The sequence below is a fragment of the Budorcas taxicolor genome, chromosome 13 (genome assembly GCF_023091745.1).
Source record: "Budorcas taxicolor isolate Tak-1 chromosome 13, Takin1.1, whole genome shotgun sequence".
NCBI classification, from domain to species: Eukaryota; Metazoa; Chordata; class Mammalia; order Artiodactyla; family Bovidae; genus Budorcas; species Budorcas taxicolor.
Window position 1 is genome coordinate 63,752,508 of NC_068922.1, and position 18,381 is coordinate 63,770,888.

At 36.7% G+C, this 18,381-nt stretch overlaps 1 protein-coding gene across 2 annotated transcripts in view; it reads left to right on the forward strand.

Moving 5' to 3' along the window:
• ITCH (itchy E3 ubiquitin protein ligase) overlaps positions 1-18,381 on the forward strand; it is a 99,471-nt gene that overhangs the window by 65,403 nt on the left and 15,687 nt on the right. For both annotated transcript variants that reach the window (XM_052651310.1, XM_052651311.1), the window contains 8 exons: positions 3,789-3,873; positions 7,437-7,565; positions 10,579-10,651; positions 11,583-11,654; positions 14,727-14,815; positions 16,555-16,714; positions 16,976-17,109; positions 17,860-18,000. In XM_052651310.1, the coding sequence (XP_052507270.1) occupies positions 3,789-3,873; positions 7,437-7,565; positions 10,579-10,651; positions 11,583-11,654; positions 14,727-14,815; positions 16,555-16,714; positions 16,976-17,109; positions 17,860-18,000 (883 nt within the window). The remainder of the gene's footprint in view (positions 1-3,788; positions 3,874-7,436; positions 7,566-10,578; positions 10,652-11,582; positions 11,655-14,726; positions 14,816-16,554; positions 16,715-16,975; positions 17,110-17,859; positions 18,001-18,381) is intronic.

Sequence of the window (18,381 nt, forward strand, 5' to 3'; positions counted from 1 at the left end):
GTTTCTTGCTCACAGAAGCATGAATTGCAGTCTGTGTTGCCTTTATTTGAAAAGCCTTTCCTGCAGAGCTAGTCCTTGTTTCTTTGTTTATCATTATATCATCAGGATCTTTCTCATTTTAGCCAGCAACACCTCCCTGAAATACTGCCTCTAGAGACCCAATCCCTCCTTGTGTATGTTATCAGAATTTTTCCTTGGTTATTTTATGTTCTGCTTATTTTTAGGTTTCATGCTCCTGAAGTTGAGATGCAGCCCCTCCCCCTTCTTAAATGAGTTCATGATCATCCTGTTATTTAGACTGAGCACTGCTTTATTTGTGAACTGAACTCTTCCTTTGGGGCATATGCTTTATTTGTGGAGCCAGGGATGGCTCTGGTATTAAATGAGAAGCACCTGATAGACCCTCATCATTGATCCAGGAAATAAAATCCCAGTTTATAGCCTGTGTTGGTGTTCTGAAATTGTCAGCATTATTTTTGTGATGCCATGTATTTTTAAATCCCACTTCCTCACCCTTTCGGACTTTTGTATGCTTGGACTAGACATTACTATATTAGAAGCTGACAGTGAAGAATTTATAACACATGCGAACTGTAGAGGCTGGAGAACAAAGAATGCTTTTGGTTCAACAATATAGTCTAATAGGGCTTTTTATAGCTGGTTACCCATCAAGTACAAAGCCGTCTTCTCATTTTCAGAGTTGCTATGAAAGAATACATAGAACATCAAGAAGCTTCTGTTGTTCAGTGCCTTACTCATCAGGTCAGGAAATGGTTTGATGTGTATTCAGGTTTGGTGTTCAGTAATTTCAGAATTGTTTATCATATGATTTTTCAACAAAGTAAGAAATCAGCTCTGTAATCACAGCACATCTCATTAAGCACATGAGCCTTCAGTTTGCAAGTTTGAGGTCCCATCTTTGAAGTTTTGGTCTTCACACCCTCTTGGAAGAAATGCTGGTATCAGCACTATATACTTAGATCAAACATAGGAATAAGTTTTCTTTTTTTTTTCCTGGGTAAAATCATTTTGTTAACCTACCAAAGCACTTCATTTTGTTTTCTGATTTGAGGTACAACCATTAAACATGGTTCACAAGAAAATACAATGACTATTCAACTACAATTACAGGAGTTTGAAACCTCACTTATTGTACATACAGTACTTTTACAACTTCATACAACTGCACAGTCTGTTTAAGCTAAGTTTGAGTTTATTGCTAACCAAAAGACCAACATCAAAGCCCTATAGTTTTGTAACAACAGAAGAATAACTTACGTTAGGAATCCACTACTTTAAAAACCACTTGACTAGTGATGTGTATGGTTTCCTTATTCTCTTAAGCTTTCTTTCCACTTTATCTTACCTTGTGTTAGCCTTTGATGGAGTTGTGTTTTCGTTTTGAAATGTTTTTAAGCTTTTATTTAGAAAGCCTACCTAGTAAAGTCACAGAACTACAAATGTGTGAGCTGTAATCTAAGTGCACAAACTAAATATTTAAAATGTCAAAAAGCATTATTCAGATTTTTCATTGAACAGAGAAACTGTTTGGATAAGACATTTTAAAATGATAAAGACCAAAGCACACCAAAAAAAAAAGTTATGGAATAAAGGCAAAACTACTCCAAAGCCTTAAATCTGTTTATCTGAAAAGAAAAAAATGGGAAATCTCCATGCCATCCCTAGCTTCATGCCACCATTCAATAAACATTGACTGTGAGTAAGATGAGGGTGTCCTTAGCTGAGGTCAGTAACTCACCAGGGCTCTCAGACCTCAGACTCCTTGGAGAACCCAGGCAGTGACTCTCTTCATGTTAGGTTTTTGAGAGAATCTCTGGCCCTGAAATCTGAACTTATATGGCAGTTAATAGATAAATATATACTCAACTAGGCACTTATGATGTTAGTTTTAGATTACAAAAGTTACTTAAGATTGTTGGTGTACAAGAAATTTATAAATTCTGTAAGTGTATTTAAAAATTTAAATTTAAACTTTCTGGAACATTGACTTTTTTATTTATTATGTAGCTAACTATAGTGCTGTGGATGCTTCTTTTTGCCTCAGAGACAGTTCTTAAAGTTGGTTACATGTTTCCACAGTCTAGGTGGCATGACCAGCAAAGTCACAGTTACTATCTAGGGTGTGTCACAAGATGCAGAGTCCATTTCCTGTATTTTATATATTCAGAGGTTTTGTTTCCATTTTAGGCTCAGCTGGTAGAGAAAGTAGCAGAGCTGTCGGGAGCAGATTCATGATACTCACCAATATATTCCTTCTTTCCTAGCACCAGCCTTAGCCCCATCTTCCACCCCCCCTACCCCACTGCTACTTGAGATCATGGATTCAATGCTGGAGAGAAGTTGAAAGTTACCAAACACTACCTTGACAAGGCCTATATTATATATAATTTAGCCTAACGCTCATTCTGCAATATCTTGCTTAAAGAAAAGTCCAAAAGTTTTACATAAGTGTTGTTTGGAAAATAGACATGAACTTTCAAACCATAGGAATAAAAATTGGTTTTCTCACCATGGAGTTAAGCTTACTTTTTTTTTAATTGGTAATTTTAAGGTAACCATGCTTTTTAAAAAGTGGAAATCCATTTTATAATATTGAATACTTAAGTGTTCATTTTGAGACATCTTGGCCAAATTTAAAAGATTTAGACAGTGGAAGAGACCTATCTTTTGAATAATTAATTTGTAATGGAGCAGAGAAAACAATAATTCAAAACAGCAGAACTAATGTTAATATTAAAATTTCAAAACTACTTGGTTATTAAAAGAAAATGACATCTATACATCTTCTAAACTTAGTGAGAAAGCTCAGAGAAGCAGAACAATTGTGTAGAATGGGTATAAGAGAACTAGGAGAATCCTAAAACAAGATGCAGGTGGGGAAACACACTGCTTCAGATACAGATCCAGTAAATTAAAGAGGAGCCCTGCTGCCCAACTCTGGTGTAAAACGTTACTATAGATATTTAGGATAGGAAACTGGTTGTATTACGGAACAGGACGTATTTTGAAACAGTGTCTTCTCTAGTTAAGTAATACCTAGCATATAGCAAAGAAACAGGTTTCCCTGGTGACTCAGATGGTAAAGAATTCACCTGCAATGCAGAAGACCCAGGTTTGATCCCTGGGTCAGGAAGATGCCCTGGGTCAGGAAGATGCCCTGGACAGAGGAGCTTGGCGGGCTATAGTCCACGGGGTCACAAAGAGTCAGACACAACTCAGTGACTCAGCACATAACAAAAAAACAGTTAAATTACATACCCCCATTATATTTTCAGAAATGAGGTGGTGCGATATGAAATAAAAATCTCTGAATGGAGATGTCAGTTTCCATTCTGCATCAGCTAGAGTCTAGCTACTACTTAATTCTGAGATTAGGGGCCGATCACTTAGCCTGTCTGAAAATCCTTATCTTTAAAGATAAGTGAAAACTACCTACTCTGTGGGACTGTTAAGGTTAATATAAGGTCATGTATGCAAATTTAATACAGTTAATTATTCTTGCTGTTGGTTAGGTTGAACAGAAAGATTCTGTGGGCAGGATATTGTGAATTATATCTGTTTAGTTTCTAGGATATAACGATATTTGTATAACTTGAGTAAGTATGTAGATTTAGTAGTGAAAGAATAAATTAAAGCTTTTAAAGTTACGATTTTAAAGCTACAAAATCAACAGTGCAGTGAAAAATGGCAAAATCAGCTCATCTTAATTTGAGGAAGAATATGCCAACTCAATAACACTTTGCCTCTTTTTTTTTTCTGTTTTAAAGAGAAGAGAACGGACAGCAATGGTAGAGTATATTTTGTCAACCACAACACTCGTATTACACAGTGGGAAGACCCCAGAAATCAAGGGTAAGAACTTGTAGTTATTAGTATACAGATAACCTCTTAAAGATTACACCATATTTCCAACTCATTTATGAAAAAGATCAGACTTACATATTCTTTCCCCAAAGGTCTTAATCACCCACATATTTTAGAAAGAGAAAAAATATACAATTATATTTTTTTTCCCAAAAAATTACCTGTTTGTTATAAGACCAGCTTACTAATTCTAAAGCAGGGTTTTGCAAGCTGAGATCTCTCAGTAGAATTCAGGGTGTATGTGACTTAGAGGGGGGGAAAAGACATGTTGGTGTGTGCAGGACCAAGGTCCAAACCTTTACCTGAAACTGAGTGTTCTTTCCATTTTGATTGTAGGTCACAGCTATAGTAGAATTAACAATCCTAGGACTTTGCCACCAGTAGAAATCCCAGATGTTTTAAAATACCATTCTGCAGTTGTTGCAGATATTTCAAAATATTGTTAACATACATCATTACAAGAACTTGCTGGTTAATGTGTCACTAAAGGGATACATTATTACAAGCTTGTCTTTTTAATATTTACTATGTATATAGAATTGTCTTTGTGACATTGTGATACTGTATTGGTTTGCTAGAGGTGCTTTAACAGTACTACATATGGAGTGACTTGAACAACAGAAATTTGTCTTATACATGGAAACATAAGATTTTATATCATTTTATGCTGCTTTAAAACCTTATGTTTTTAAAAGAAATATTTATATAGGCCATACCAGCTGGTGGGGCTTCCCAGGTGGGACTAGTGGTAAAGAATAAGAGACGTAAGAGACACTGATTCTATCCCTGGGTCAGGAATACCCTCTGGAGGAGGGCACTGCAACCCACTCTAGTATTCTTGCCTGAAGGACCCTGGCGGGCTGCAGTCTGGGGGGTCACAGGCAGCTGGACATGACCGAAGTGACTTAGCACGCAAGATATTAGCAACAAGCTGGGAGGTCTCCAGGGGTACTTTGACTTGAGACTGACTACAAATTTAGGGCATCTCCCCAATGACTTTCAGGTTTAATACCTCACTAGAGAGACTTGAACTCATCGAAACGTTTTATACTCACAGCCACATTTGTTACTGGTAAAGGATATAAATTAGAACGATAGAAGGAAGAGATGTTTAGGGCAGAGCCTGAGAAGGGTTCCAGATACCCCGAATTGATGTGGAATATAGTATGTTTTGAATATTACCAACCAGGGAATCTCACCTTTCTAGTATCCAGAGTTTTTTATTGGGGCTCCATCATGTACTGCCTGCAAAGCTAACCTTCAGTTTCCAGCTCTTCCCCAAAGATGGGCTAATACCTTTTAGTGTCTAGTTTATTCCAGAGGTCAGAGCTGATAATGGCATATATCCCAAAGCCTCCTTTATAAACCACCTGATTAGCGGTCTGATGTTTGAAGACCCTAAGCTTCAAAGGGGCTTCAAAGTATCTTCAGAGATACTCTTGACAGGCAGGATATTCAAGAGGCGTAGAGATCTTTTCCCAGTAGCTGAGGGCAGAGGTCTGATCTGTATTTGGGTGTGATTAAATCTTCATGTCTCACATAGGTCAGAGTTTTAAGAACCTCTATATGCTTTAAATTTAAAATCTATTTCTGGGTACCAGCAGATCACATTTTATATAGTTATAGTATTTAACTTTAAATATTTTTGGGACTTTCCTGGTGGTTGAGTGGATAGAGTCCATCTGCCAGTGCAGGGGACATGGGTTCAATCCCTGGTCTGGGAAGACCCCACATGATGCAGAGCAGCTAAGTTCGTGTACCACAACTACTGAAACCCATGCGCTGAGAGCCTGTGTTCCACAGTAACAGAAGCCACCGGAACAAGAAGCCTTTAGACCGCAACTAGAGCATAGCTCCCGCTCAACACAATTAGAGAAAGCCCATGTGCAGCAAGAGAGCAGCCTAAATAAATAGAACACTTAGCTTTCAACTTTTAAAATATGTATTTTCAGTTTCTTAAAAAGTAATAGTTAAGAATTTCATAGGTAACATTTTTAATTTTAAAATTCTATCACTAAGGATAGACTAGACCACATCACCTTTCTCTAATTTGCTATCATTTTTCGTTCCCTCTTGAACCTTTTAAAGCTTCAGAGTGGAAATAAGAATCATATTTTTACAAACAATACCAATGAGCCAGTTCTACCCAATTTGTTTTCAGGACAACTTGTTGCTGATACTGTCCTGCAAATATGACTACAACAAATGAGAAGCATTATCTTCTTAAAAGTTTTAGATAGTCTGTTTGTCTGACATTTGCATGTAGTTCTGTGAATATAGTTAAATGTTAACTTTTTGACGTGGTTCACAAAATGTTGTTCTAGGCGGTGATTCTAAGCCTTTTGTTCTTCTGAAGTAAACTTGAGGACAGTGACACTCCTGTCAGCAATAGTGGCTCTCTAAAACAGTGAGATTAAATGCCACCAACCCCTCCTTTTCTTCCTTTCTGATGTGAACTTGAATATTTCCATTGTTTTGTCATCTCACCAAACCCACCAGATGAGAAAATTGAAACTGGAGAATAGACAAAAATGATTTGGAAAATATGGATAAAACTTGAAACATTGAAGTTTAAAGAGCTTAAGCAATATCTTAAGACAGGTATTAAGCAAGTGGTTAGGCATACTCCCTTAGAAAGATTTGAGTTGCCTTAACAGAATAATAGAGATTCTGGACAAGGGGAAAGTCTTCCCTTGGAGGTTTGGCAGAATGTCTTGGGAAATGGTGAGTAGCCGTCTACTACACAGGGTTCATGGAAGGGACTTGGAGATAGAATGCAGAGGTAAAACTGAAATGGAACATAGAGGGTGCAGCATAGGGGCAAAGTGAGGGCCAAATGGAGGCGTTTAGATCTTGTATTTGGTTAGTGATGAATAGTGATAGCACTTTAGAAGAGAATAGATTTGTTCAGATCTCTGTTTTGGTATTCTGTCAGCAATATGAAATGAGTCAAGGACCAGAGTAAGACTCAAAGCAGGAAAACCTTTTAAGTGGCTGTTTTGAAAGTTTAAAAGATAAATAGAGCCAGAGTAAGGAAATCAGCCCTAAATATTCATTAGAGGGACTGAAGGCAGCAGAGGATGAGATGGTTAGATAGCATCACCGACCCAGTGGATATGAGTTAGCAAACTCTGGGAGATAGTAAGAGACAGGGAAGCCTGGCGTGCCACAGTCCATGGGGTTGCAAAGTCAGACACAACTTAGAACTAAACAACAGAACAACAACAACAAGGATGGTACTAGGGATTGGAAGCTGTGATGAATGAACATGAAGAGTTGTGAGGCAGAAATGGTGGAGCTCGGTTACCGTGAGATGTTCAGGCAGGTAGGTAATCCAGGCAGAGTAGACGAGAGAAGACTGGTTGATAGATCTGGTCACGTGTTTACCATGCTTGTCGGATTTTAGTAAACCGCTGGAAAATGCTAGACTAAAAACTGGTTTTCTAGAAGATATCTACTGCATTTATGGGTATGTTTAGTTTCTGTACTTGGCAAACAAGGAACTCTTAACACTTTTTATTTGTTTATATATTTTCCTATGTTTTTTATAGTCAATTAAATGAAAAGCCCTTACCTGAAGGCTGGGAAATGAGATTCACAGTAGATGGAATTCCGTACTTTGTGGACCACAATAGAAGAACAACCACCTATATAGATCCCCGCACCGGAAAATCTGCCTTGTAAGTTTTCTGAATGTCTCGATTAAAAGTAAAACTGATTCCTAAGATTTTGATGTAAAGATATCAATTACTGAAAAGTGCAGTTCTTACTATTTTTATCTGTTAACACAGCACTAAATGAAAGTGTTTAGTAATTATCAATACAGTACTGCTCACCAATTAATCCCTGATTTATGATATCCACATTCTTTCATTTCTATCACCTTTTAACTTGAAGGCTCTTTTCTTTTTCATTTTTGAAAAGTAACTATGTTTAATGTGTTTTGTTTGGGTTTTTTGTGTGTGTGGTCAAATAGACATAACAAAGTTGAACATTCTAGGTGTACATCTTAGTGGCATTAAGTAAACTTATTGTTGTGCAGCCATCACCACCATCCATCTCTAATACGTTTTTTTAACATCCTATACTGATACTCTGTACTCAGTAAAGTCTTCACTCTTGTTCTCCCCCAGTCCCTGATAACTACCATTCTACCTTCTGTCCCTGTGATTTGACTAATCACATAATTTGTCCTTTGTGACTGGCTTCTTTCGCTTAGCATCATGTTTCCAAGGTTCATTCATGTTTCCAAGGTTCATCCATGTTTTAGCTTTTATCAGAATTTCATTCCTTTTTGCTGCTGTTAAGTTGCTTCAGTTTTGTCTGACTCTGTGCGACCCCAGAGACGGCAGCCCACCAGGCTCCCCCATCCCTGGGATTCTCCAGGCAAGAACACTGGAGTGGGTTGCCATTTCCTTCTCCAGTGCATGAAAGTGAAAGTGAAGTCACTCAGTCGTGTCTGACTTCTAGTGACCCCATGGACTGCAGCCCACCAGGCTCCTCCGTCCATGGGATTTGCCAGGCAAGAGTACTGGAGTGGGTTGGGACATTGCTTTCTCCATGATTCCTTTTTAAGGCTGAGTAATAATCCATTTTATGTGTTACCATATTTCGTGTATACATGTGGCTCATGGACATTTGAATTATTTCCACCTTTTGGCTATTGTGAATGATGCTGTGAACATGAGTGTACAAATATCTCATTAAGTCCTTGCTTTCAGTTCTTTTGTGTATATACTCAGAACTGTTGAATCAAATGATAATTCTGTGCTTTTTTGAGGCATTGCCAGACTTTTCCACAGTGGGCATACTGTTCTAATATTCTTACTGGTAGAGCACATGGGGTTCCAGGTTTTCCACATCAGTGCCAACAGTTGTTACTCTGTGTGTGTGTGTATGTGTGGTGGTGGTGTTCAGTTGCTAAGTCGTGTCCAACTCTGTGACCCCATAGACTGCAACATGCCAGGCTTCCCTGTCCTTCACCATCTCCTGGAGTTTGCTCACATCCATGTCCATTGAATCTGTGATGCTGTCTAACCATCTTATCCTCTCCCACCTTCTTTGCCTTCAATCTTTCCCAGCATCAGTGTCTTTTCCAGTGAACTGGCTCTTCATATCAGGTGGCCGAAGTATTGGAGCTTCAGCTTCAGCCCTTCCAGTGAATATTTAGGGTTGATTTTCTTTAGGATTGACTGGTTTGACCTCCTTGCTGTTCAAGGGACTCTCAAGAGTCTTCTCCAGCACGATTTGAAAACATCAGTTCTTTGCTGCTCAGCCTTCTTTATAGTCCAACTCTCACATCCGTACATGATGTGTATAGTGCCATCCTAGTTAGTATGAAGTGGTATCTCATTGTATGATACCAAAATCAGCCAAAAACAGTATACAAAAATTATTGAGTAATATTTTTATCAACACAGATGTAAGCATCTTTACCAAAATAATGGCAAATTAAGTCCAGCAAGATATAGGAGGGATATTACACCATCATCATGTGGAGTCCCTCTTCCCTGTGCAAGATTGATTGAATTTTGTATGCTAAACCTATTAAATTCAGCACATTACTAGATTAAAGGAGAAAAAGCAATGTACAGAGTATACAAAATACAGTGCTAGTTTACTATAAACTTTCAGCTGCCTTAGAAACTTTCTTGTCTTAAAAATAGTATCTGTATAAGATTAATGGCAAAATACCTCTTAGGATCAGGAATAGGACAAGTATTTCTTCTGCCCTTACTTCCAAATTCAACATTGTATTGGTAGTCCTGTGAGATGGGAAAGAAATAAGATTGAAAGGAAAGAAGTAAAACTCTTTTTTCATGCAGATCACAGGTAACACAGTTGTCTGTATAAAAATCATATGGAATCTAGGGAAAAAAACTACTAGAACTAGCAAGTGAATTTAAGTGTTGCCAGATACAAAGTCAATATATAAAATCAATTGTATTTCTACATTGAACATTTAGAAAATGAATTTAACAGTAACTCAGAGAAAAAGCAAACAATCTTGTGGTGTGAAGTCCATGCCTAGTTTGAAAGCCCACGGTTTCATCAGTGATCTGAGCTTCTTTCTTTCTGTCCTCCCATGCCAGACCATCATCTCTGTGAGAGTCACCTAATCGTTTGTGATAGCTGCTTGAGGCTTCAGCTGTCATAGTCCCACTCCAAGCTGGGATATGGAGGAAGAACAAATTGGAAAGGGGGAAGAAAATCCCTTTCCAGCTATCCCAGCTCTCTTTAAAAGAGCCTTCCTTCCTGGAAGTCCTATTCAATAGCACTTCCACTTAAGATCACTAGCCATAGTTAAGTCACACAGCCACACAGGGAAGTGTTTTTATCCTAGGTAGCAGTCTGCCCAAGTAAATCTCAAAATTCTATTAAGGAGAAAGGAGAGTGAATTTGGGAATAGATGCCCTTCTCAGACAAAACCTCCTTTACCTAGCTCTGTTATATTTGGCTGAATATAAGAGAGAATCTCAGAAACAGCGGCTTTAAAAAGATCAAAGTGTATTTCTATTTTCTTATTTAAAAGTAGTCATGGGGAATATTTCATTTTTAAGGTGGTTTTAGGAGTATGTTGTACTGGGACATTTTTGTATTTAACTACTAAGTACTTAGGGGGTGTGATATTGTGTTTTCCTTCAGTATTTTATCTTACAAGCAGATTTATGTCCTATTAACATTCTTCCTCAGAGACAATGGACCCCAGATAGCCTATGTACGGGACTTCAAGGCAAAGGTTCAGTATTTCCGTTTCTGGTGTCAGGTTAGTACCAGTACTGTATTTCTGTACTCCTTTTACAGTGTTGCTTACACAATCAGTGATTGTAGAATTAATGTATAGACAAACAGGTAAAAAATATGGAAGGGTTGGACTTTTTCTGTTTTTAGATTCAAGAAATAGATTTATCACTTAGATAATTTATGACTTCTTTTGTCCAGAAGAATAAATTTTGAAACCATTTGAATAAGGAAGCATTGCTACTCATTTTCAAGTTGGAGAAATTTTCAAATGAGTTAAAACTTTTTCTGGTGTATAAATTGTAACCAGCTCCTTTCATATCGAGCATTTGGTATGACTTTGATAGATCCATGTGTATGTGTCACTTTGATTGATACATTAGTGCACATATGTGATTATATTCAGAGTATTTTTAACAGACATTATCAGTTATTTTTAATATAAATGTTTAGTGAATTAGTGGTTTATGGGTTCTCAATAAAATAAATGCACTAGTCCAAGTGTGACTGTGATGAATATTTTTAAACTTCAAACTCTTATAATTAAGTGGGCCCATGTAAGCCAAAAGAATTTGAATTAACTTTTTGAAAATTTAGATCTCTCCTGGTAGCTCAGATGGTAAAGCGTCTGACTACAATGCGGGAGACCCGGGTTTGATCCCTGGGTCGGGAAGATCCCCTGGAGAAGGAAATTCGAAAATTTAAGTAAAAATTTGACTCATTAAGTAATCACTAGTGTGTACAACATCTTCTTTCTTCTGTTTTTTATATATCAGATGATTTATAATTAGCATGAATACTCACAAATGTATGGTTAAACATTATTAAATAAAAATTCATACTCATAGTCTACTTGTTACTGTAAATGAAAAAAAGTAAGTAAAACTTTATTCTTTCGGTTTTTCAATAGGCCATTTTAATGGTGAGAGTTGACTTAAGACATTCTTATATTTCAGCAACTGGCCATGCCGCAGCACATAAAGATTACAGTGACAAGAAAAACATTGTTTGAGGATTCCTTTCAGCAGGTACTGTTTTATTCACTCAAAGGTTTGCCCCCTGGCTTCTAACGCAAAACGTTTTGGTGCTGGCAGTTTAATCTAAACACTGCAATTTTTTGAGATGAAGTCCTTCAATTTTTTAAGTCTAATTTCATCATCAGATTCCTTAGTACTTAAAATTTAGGAAACTGCAGATAGCTTTGTGTGTGTGTCTTGTGTATGTGTATGTTCTGTGCTTTTGAAATGTCATAGTAATTTAATACTAGTTTCATGTTTCCATTTCTAAACTCAGTATTTGATTTGAAATAGATATTTAAGTAAGAAAATAGGCTTTTGGTAGATAAACGTCTACCAAAGTTCCATATGAACAAAGTTCATATGAAGACTGTTGGCTCCAGGGAGAGAAAGAGAGGGAGAATTTATATTTATACTTGCATCTTTATAATAAGCATATTTATTCTTATAATTTTAGGAGGTTTTTTATGTAGTAAAAAGTGTAATTGGTCATTGATGACAGTATCTAAAAATAATGTTCTCAGGAGTAGTCTCAAATGTTTTGGTTATCTTTAGAACCTGAGTTACTTTACTGCTTGGTCCATTTTACAACTTTGTTTACCAACCAAATGCAGCTAAGTATTAAGTGATTCGGCCTCCCTGGTAGTTCAGCCCGTAAAGAATCCACCTGCAATGCAGGAGTCACAGGAGTCTCAGGAGACGTGGGTTCGAATCCTGGGTTGGAAAGAACTCCTGGAGGAGAGCATGGCAACCCACTTGAGTATTCTTGCCTGGAGAATCCCATGGACAGAGAAGCTTGGCAGGCTACAGTCCATAGGGTTGCAAAGAGTTGGACATGACTGAAGCAACTGAGTATGCACGCAATCATTAAGTGATTGTTGTATGAAAATAACCAGTGAGAAAAATATCTTAATATGAAAACTTCTGGTTCGTTCTTGTTTTATGGACAGATGTGGATGTGATTCTTTATTATCAAACCTTTATGATAATTTTGGTAGCTGCAGCTTCACGAAGTGCCAAACTGCATGCAAACAGAAAAAAGATTGAGATAGTTGACAGTGGCTGTCTGCTTACTTTCAGAAACAATTACATTCTTTACTAATGGAACCTCAGTTATTAACCTTGAAGGGAAATGCTGGTTGGCATCCTGCTAAGCAGGACAGATAGTTTTTTAGGAACAGAGCTTCACTAAGTCCACTTTAGGGAATTATGAGTCCTTCTCTTGGTCTGATGTAAGCAAAGCTCCAAGGCCATTCTCTGTTCCATTGTTGCCTGTTTCTTCTTTTCATGTTCATAACCAGTATGTAGTCACTGAGTGGTCAGTCCCTGGTGAGCCAGTTTCTTGGAGCATGACTTGATGATAGCAGTGCTGAAAAGATGCAGACATGAGTATATGTCCCTTTAGCGTCTGACACTGGAGACTTCTGCAGAATGACAGACCAGGTGGTGCTAAAACAGTTTTAAAAAATTCTTACCCTAGACTGTACATCCATCCAATAAATGTGAAGTAACTTAAAAATGTGTTTGCTTTGGAAGAGTGACATATAACAAAATTAACATCAGATTTTCTTCATAATGTTTGGATAAAGTTGTTTAGGGTGGTGTGTGTTTTGACATAGCAAAACTGCTTATGGGGAAAATGGCAGGAGAAGCATTTCCTTTTTTCCTTCATCTTGTGTGCTGGGTGTGCTAAGTCACTTCAGTCATGTCTGACTCTTTGCGACCCTGCCAGGACAGGCTCCTCTGTCCATGGGATTCTCTAGGCAACAATACTAGAGTGGGTTTCCATGCCTTCCTCAAGGGGATATTCCCTACCCAGGGGTTGAACCTGTGTCTCTTACATCTCCTGCATTGGTAGTTGGGTTCTTTACCACTAGCACCATCTGCAAAGCCCTCCTTCATATTAGACATTTGTTAAAGGGTATTATTTAAAGGGGAACAGCAGACGAGATCAGGGACTATCCTGTGGTTTGGGGAGCAGCCACAGGGACAAAGAGTAACCAGAAGGAACAAATGAACAAAAAAGATAATTTTAACTACATAGCTCATTTCCACTGGTATATTTCTAGCCTATAGTATTTGTAGAACATTTGTCATAAGCATCAAATTATTTGTTTCATGTGGGATATGAATTCATGAAAGTATAGGAACTGAGAGATCCTTAGAATAAGCAGGTCACTTCCTGGGCCTCTCTAGATATTTAAATTTGATTGTTCATTCTTGTCCCTTTATAAAATAGATTCATTGTATGGACTTTCTTCTCTCCATGTCATTTTTTTTGTTCTAAGAGTAATGTTTGTAATCTACATGCTCAGTTTGGGGCAAGTATTTAAATACTTTTAAAAAGGAAGAACCTGACTGACCTCTCCACTGTTGCTCAGTAATGGCACTGTCCTAAAAATATGAAGATGATCATATTAACTACTGTAGTAGAATACAAACTTTGAGCAATTTTTCCAGTTTTCCACTGAGAACGAGTTTCCAAGGTAACTGTTCTCTCACAGCTGCTGTTTTTCATTTCCAAGTTAGCCAATTGGCTATTATGTGTACCTTTGGGGTATAAAACAAGCTGAAACCTGGCCCAGACCAAATAAGGACCTAACCTCTGATTGTGGTCAGTTACTCTGCTCTAAGCAAGTGAGAGAAGGAATTTTGTTATATATATAACAAAATTGTTATTTTGTTATAAATATATTTATATATATATATATATAATTGTTATATATATATCTGTTATGAGAGTATAGAAGGCTATATAAGATAGGACTTGAAATTTTAAATTCTCTTTTCTTAATGTTGAAGCTTCTAATCAAACCCTGGAAGACAGAGTCAAGCAGTGGTAGGATCATTTAAAAGAAAATTATATATAAAGTATAGAGAAATATAAATATGTGTAATTTATAAAATATTATGAAACTTTAATGTATTTTCTAATATGTGTGGAATTGACCAAACTACAAACACCATTCTATATCCTGAGGAATTTAAGTTACTTATAATGAAGGAGATTTCTAACCCGGAAGTAAGTGATAAAGGTGTTTCTACTTTTACCAATTTTTATACCTTTTTTTCTTTTTTTGGTAGATAATGAGCTTCAGTCCTCAAGATCTGCGAAGACGTTTGTGGGTGATTTTTCCAGGAGAAGAAGGTTTAGATTATGGAGGTGTAGCAAGGTAGTGATAATATGAATACTCAGAACTTAGTTCCTTTCCTCCAAAGGTATCATTACACTTTGCTTGCAAGTATTTTCTCAATTTTCTATTTCAGGAAAATGAAATGTAGCAAATTTTTGTACCTTTATTAAATGTTGCAGTTATAAAACTTCAAAAACCATTAATTGAACACTTCTCTCTCTAAGGTACCGCTAGTTGATTTCACCCACATCACTCATTTATTCATCAGGATAATTCTGTGAGAGAATTTTCCAGGTAATAATGAGGTATAGAGAGTCACCAGAGACACATAACTAAGTTGTAGAGCCTGGATGCAAGTTTCACATCATCAAACTAGAAGTCGGTGTTCAGTTGACTGTATATCTGTTCCGTAAAACATACAAGGCCCTAGAGTGTTCAGGTCACATTCTGCAACACAGACTGTTGATAGAAATAATAGTCATTCAGTTCCTAACTGAGTTTAATATATATATATCTGTTTTGAGAGTATAGAAGGCTATATAAAATAGGACTTGAAATTTTAAATTCTCTTCTCTTAATGTTGAAGCTTCTAATCAAACCCTGGAAGACAGACTCAAGCAGCAAGTTGCTTTGCTTATTCCATAATGATATATCATACCGAGTTAAAAATTTGCATATCAGTGGCCTTACAAAAAGCCAAGGATTTTGAAGTCAAGATTGCATTTGAATCCTTTTTCTGTACTTAGTAGTATGACTTGGGGCAACTGCCTTCATCTGTATAATAAGAGTGATCATAACTGCTTCTCTGGGATTGCTGTAAAGTGTAGAAATATAGTTTATTAATATCCTACTTCAGACCCTGAGTCTTTGTGGAGTCACTAACTGGTCGCTGCATTTTAGTGGTTTTTACTTAGGTTTAAATTTCAAAGTTCATATTTCAAAATGTATGAAGTAGTCACAGGTAAATAAAAATATGAGTAGAAACATTTAATTTTGTTTAAAGTAAAGATAATTCAGGAGGAGGGTGATCATTCATTCCTAGCTAGTAGTATTAAGTATAAGCAAGACTACCACCAGAGGCCATAAATCAACAGAAAAAGAAATCTCGGGCATGAACTGATAAATTGCCCCAGATTCACTCTGTCTACTGTTCTGCCAGATCCTCACCCCTGTTACATAGTTAGTAACTATAATCTTACATTAGTATTGGTTGATACTTTCACAGCATTTGAATTAGAGCTTCTCAGAGTATTTTTCTAATCAATGAGTAGCTTGAATTAAGTGTTTTATTGCCTCTGTGATATTGGAAGTTTTTTCATATTTAAGAGAGCAGTAGCACTTAATGAGCATCACTTGAGGGGGTTGGACATGGATGGAATAATGTTAGACTTGTTTCAGCTACTCTAACCACATGGGTCAACAGTGATGTTTAAACTTGCCTATGTTTAGTATTTCACTGATTCTAAGACTAAAGTTTTCATATTTTAACATCTCTGAAACTGAGATGTGTATTACAGTTGGAAATTTTTTTTAGTGGTTCATCAAATAATGTTGTCTTTAAAGTCAATGATGTCTTAGATTCTTTGAAATAAGCAGTGTGTAAATATCTTTGTAAAATAGATGGCGGTTTGTACAGAAGCTGTAAAAATCAATGTGAAACTAGAGAAATATCACCACGTGAGGAGTATAGATTCCTGAGAGCTTTATAGCACTTCTCTTTGATTTATTGGTATGGTTACTTACAAGATTTTTCACCCTAAATTTTCTTTTGGTTTCAGAGAATGGTTCTTTCTTTTGTCACATGAGGTGTTGAACCCAATGTATTGCCTGTTTGAATATGCAGGGAAAGATAACTACTGCTTGCAGATAAACCCCGCTTCTTACATCAATCCAGATCACCTGAAATATTTTCGTTTTATTGGCAGGTTTATTGCAATGGTAAGTTCAAGTGGAGAACTGTGTTTACTTTGCTAATTCAGCAATACTAAAGCATTGTGCCTTTAACTTTCTCGTTGGAAATTTTCTCATCACTAAGACATGTCTTAAGATTGGGTTCTTGTATCTTCCCTTTTCCCAGAAATATTCCATAATAGATTGTATGATGGGGAGTTTGTTTTGTCTTTTAACTGAAGAACTCATCTTAACATTCTGAAATACAGTGACCATTATAAAATTATGGATTGTTTTCTTCTTGCATAGGCTCTGTTCCATGGGAAATTCATAGACACAGGTTTTTCTTTGCCATTCTATAAGCGTATCTTGAATAAACCAGTTGGACTGAAGGATTTAGAATCGATTGATCCAGAATTTTACAATTCTCTCATCTGGGTTAAGTAAGTTTGTTTCCTTTTAATTATCAAAATATAATCTATATGTTTTCTTTTTTAAAAAATATTTATTTCTTTGGCTTTGCTGGGTCTCAGTTCGTGGCACACAGGATCTTTGATCTCCTTTGGGGCATGCAGGATCTTTTAGTTGCAGCATGTGGGATCTAGTTCCCCGGACCAGGGATTGAACCTGGGCCCCCTGCATTGAAGTCTTAGCTACTGGACCACCGGGGAAGTCTCTAGTCTGTATGCTTTCTTTATAGTATTGGTAATGTATTCAGACTGTAAGCATGTAATTGGTTTACTGAATTTACATGATTTACGTTAAATCTCATTATTCAGTATGATTATTTTTATAGAAATATACCCAAAAATCTTAGGCAAAATATGACTGTTAGAGCATCATATTCCAGCTTTGTTATTCTGATGTTACAGTTTAACAATAATTATTGAAGAACATACTGCTTCCCAGGTGGCTCAGTGGTAAAGAATCCACCTGCCTATGCAGGAAGACAAGGATTTGACCCCTGAGTTGGGAAGATCCCCTGGAGAATGAATTGGCACCCCACTCCAGTATTCTTGCCTGGAGAATCCCATGGATAGAGGAGACTGGCAGGCTGTAGTCCATGATGTCGCAAAAGAGTTGGACAAGACTTAGTGACTAAAACATTAATTACTGAAGAACATAGTCCTTTAGTTTTAAAAAGAACCTTAAATGATTGAATTAGTGTAACAGTGTTACTTTCATTTGGGCAGAGAAAACAATATTGAGGAGTGTGGTTTGGAAATGTATTTCTCCGTTGATAAAGAAATTTTAGGTGAAATCAAGAGTCATGATTTGAAACCCAATGGTGGCAATATTCTTGTAACAGAAGAAAATAAAGAGGAATATATCAGGTAAGAGAATGCTCTTTTTGGCATAGTTTTTAGCCATTCTGTTGGACTATATAGCATGTTGATAAATTGCTTAGTAATATACTAGTATACAGTATTTCAAAAAGTATTATTTGCCTTTATACTAATTATTATGAAACCTGATTGTATGTTATTAAGGACACAATTCACCACTTCCTGTCTTGTAAGTACATTGAGAGGAACAAATACTATAGGAGACATTGCTTTATCTAGTTATAATCATGGAACTGGAATCTGATGATATTTAATTTGAGACTTGATGTTTGGGAAGCATTCAGTTATGTAGAAATAGAGCAAAAGTTATTGGAAGCAATATATAGGTTGGAAAGCACAAGTCACAGATTGTGAATAGAGTTGCCATAG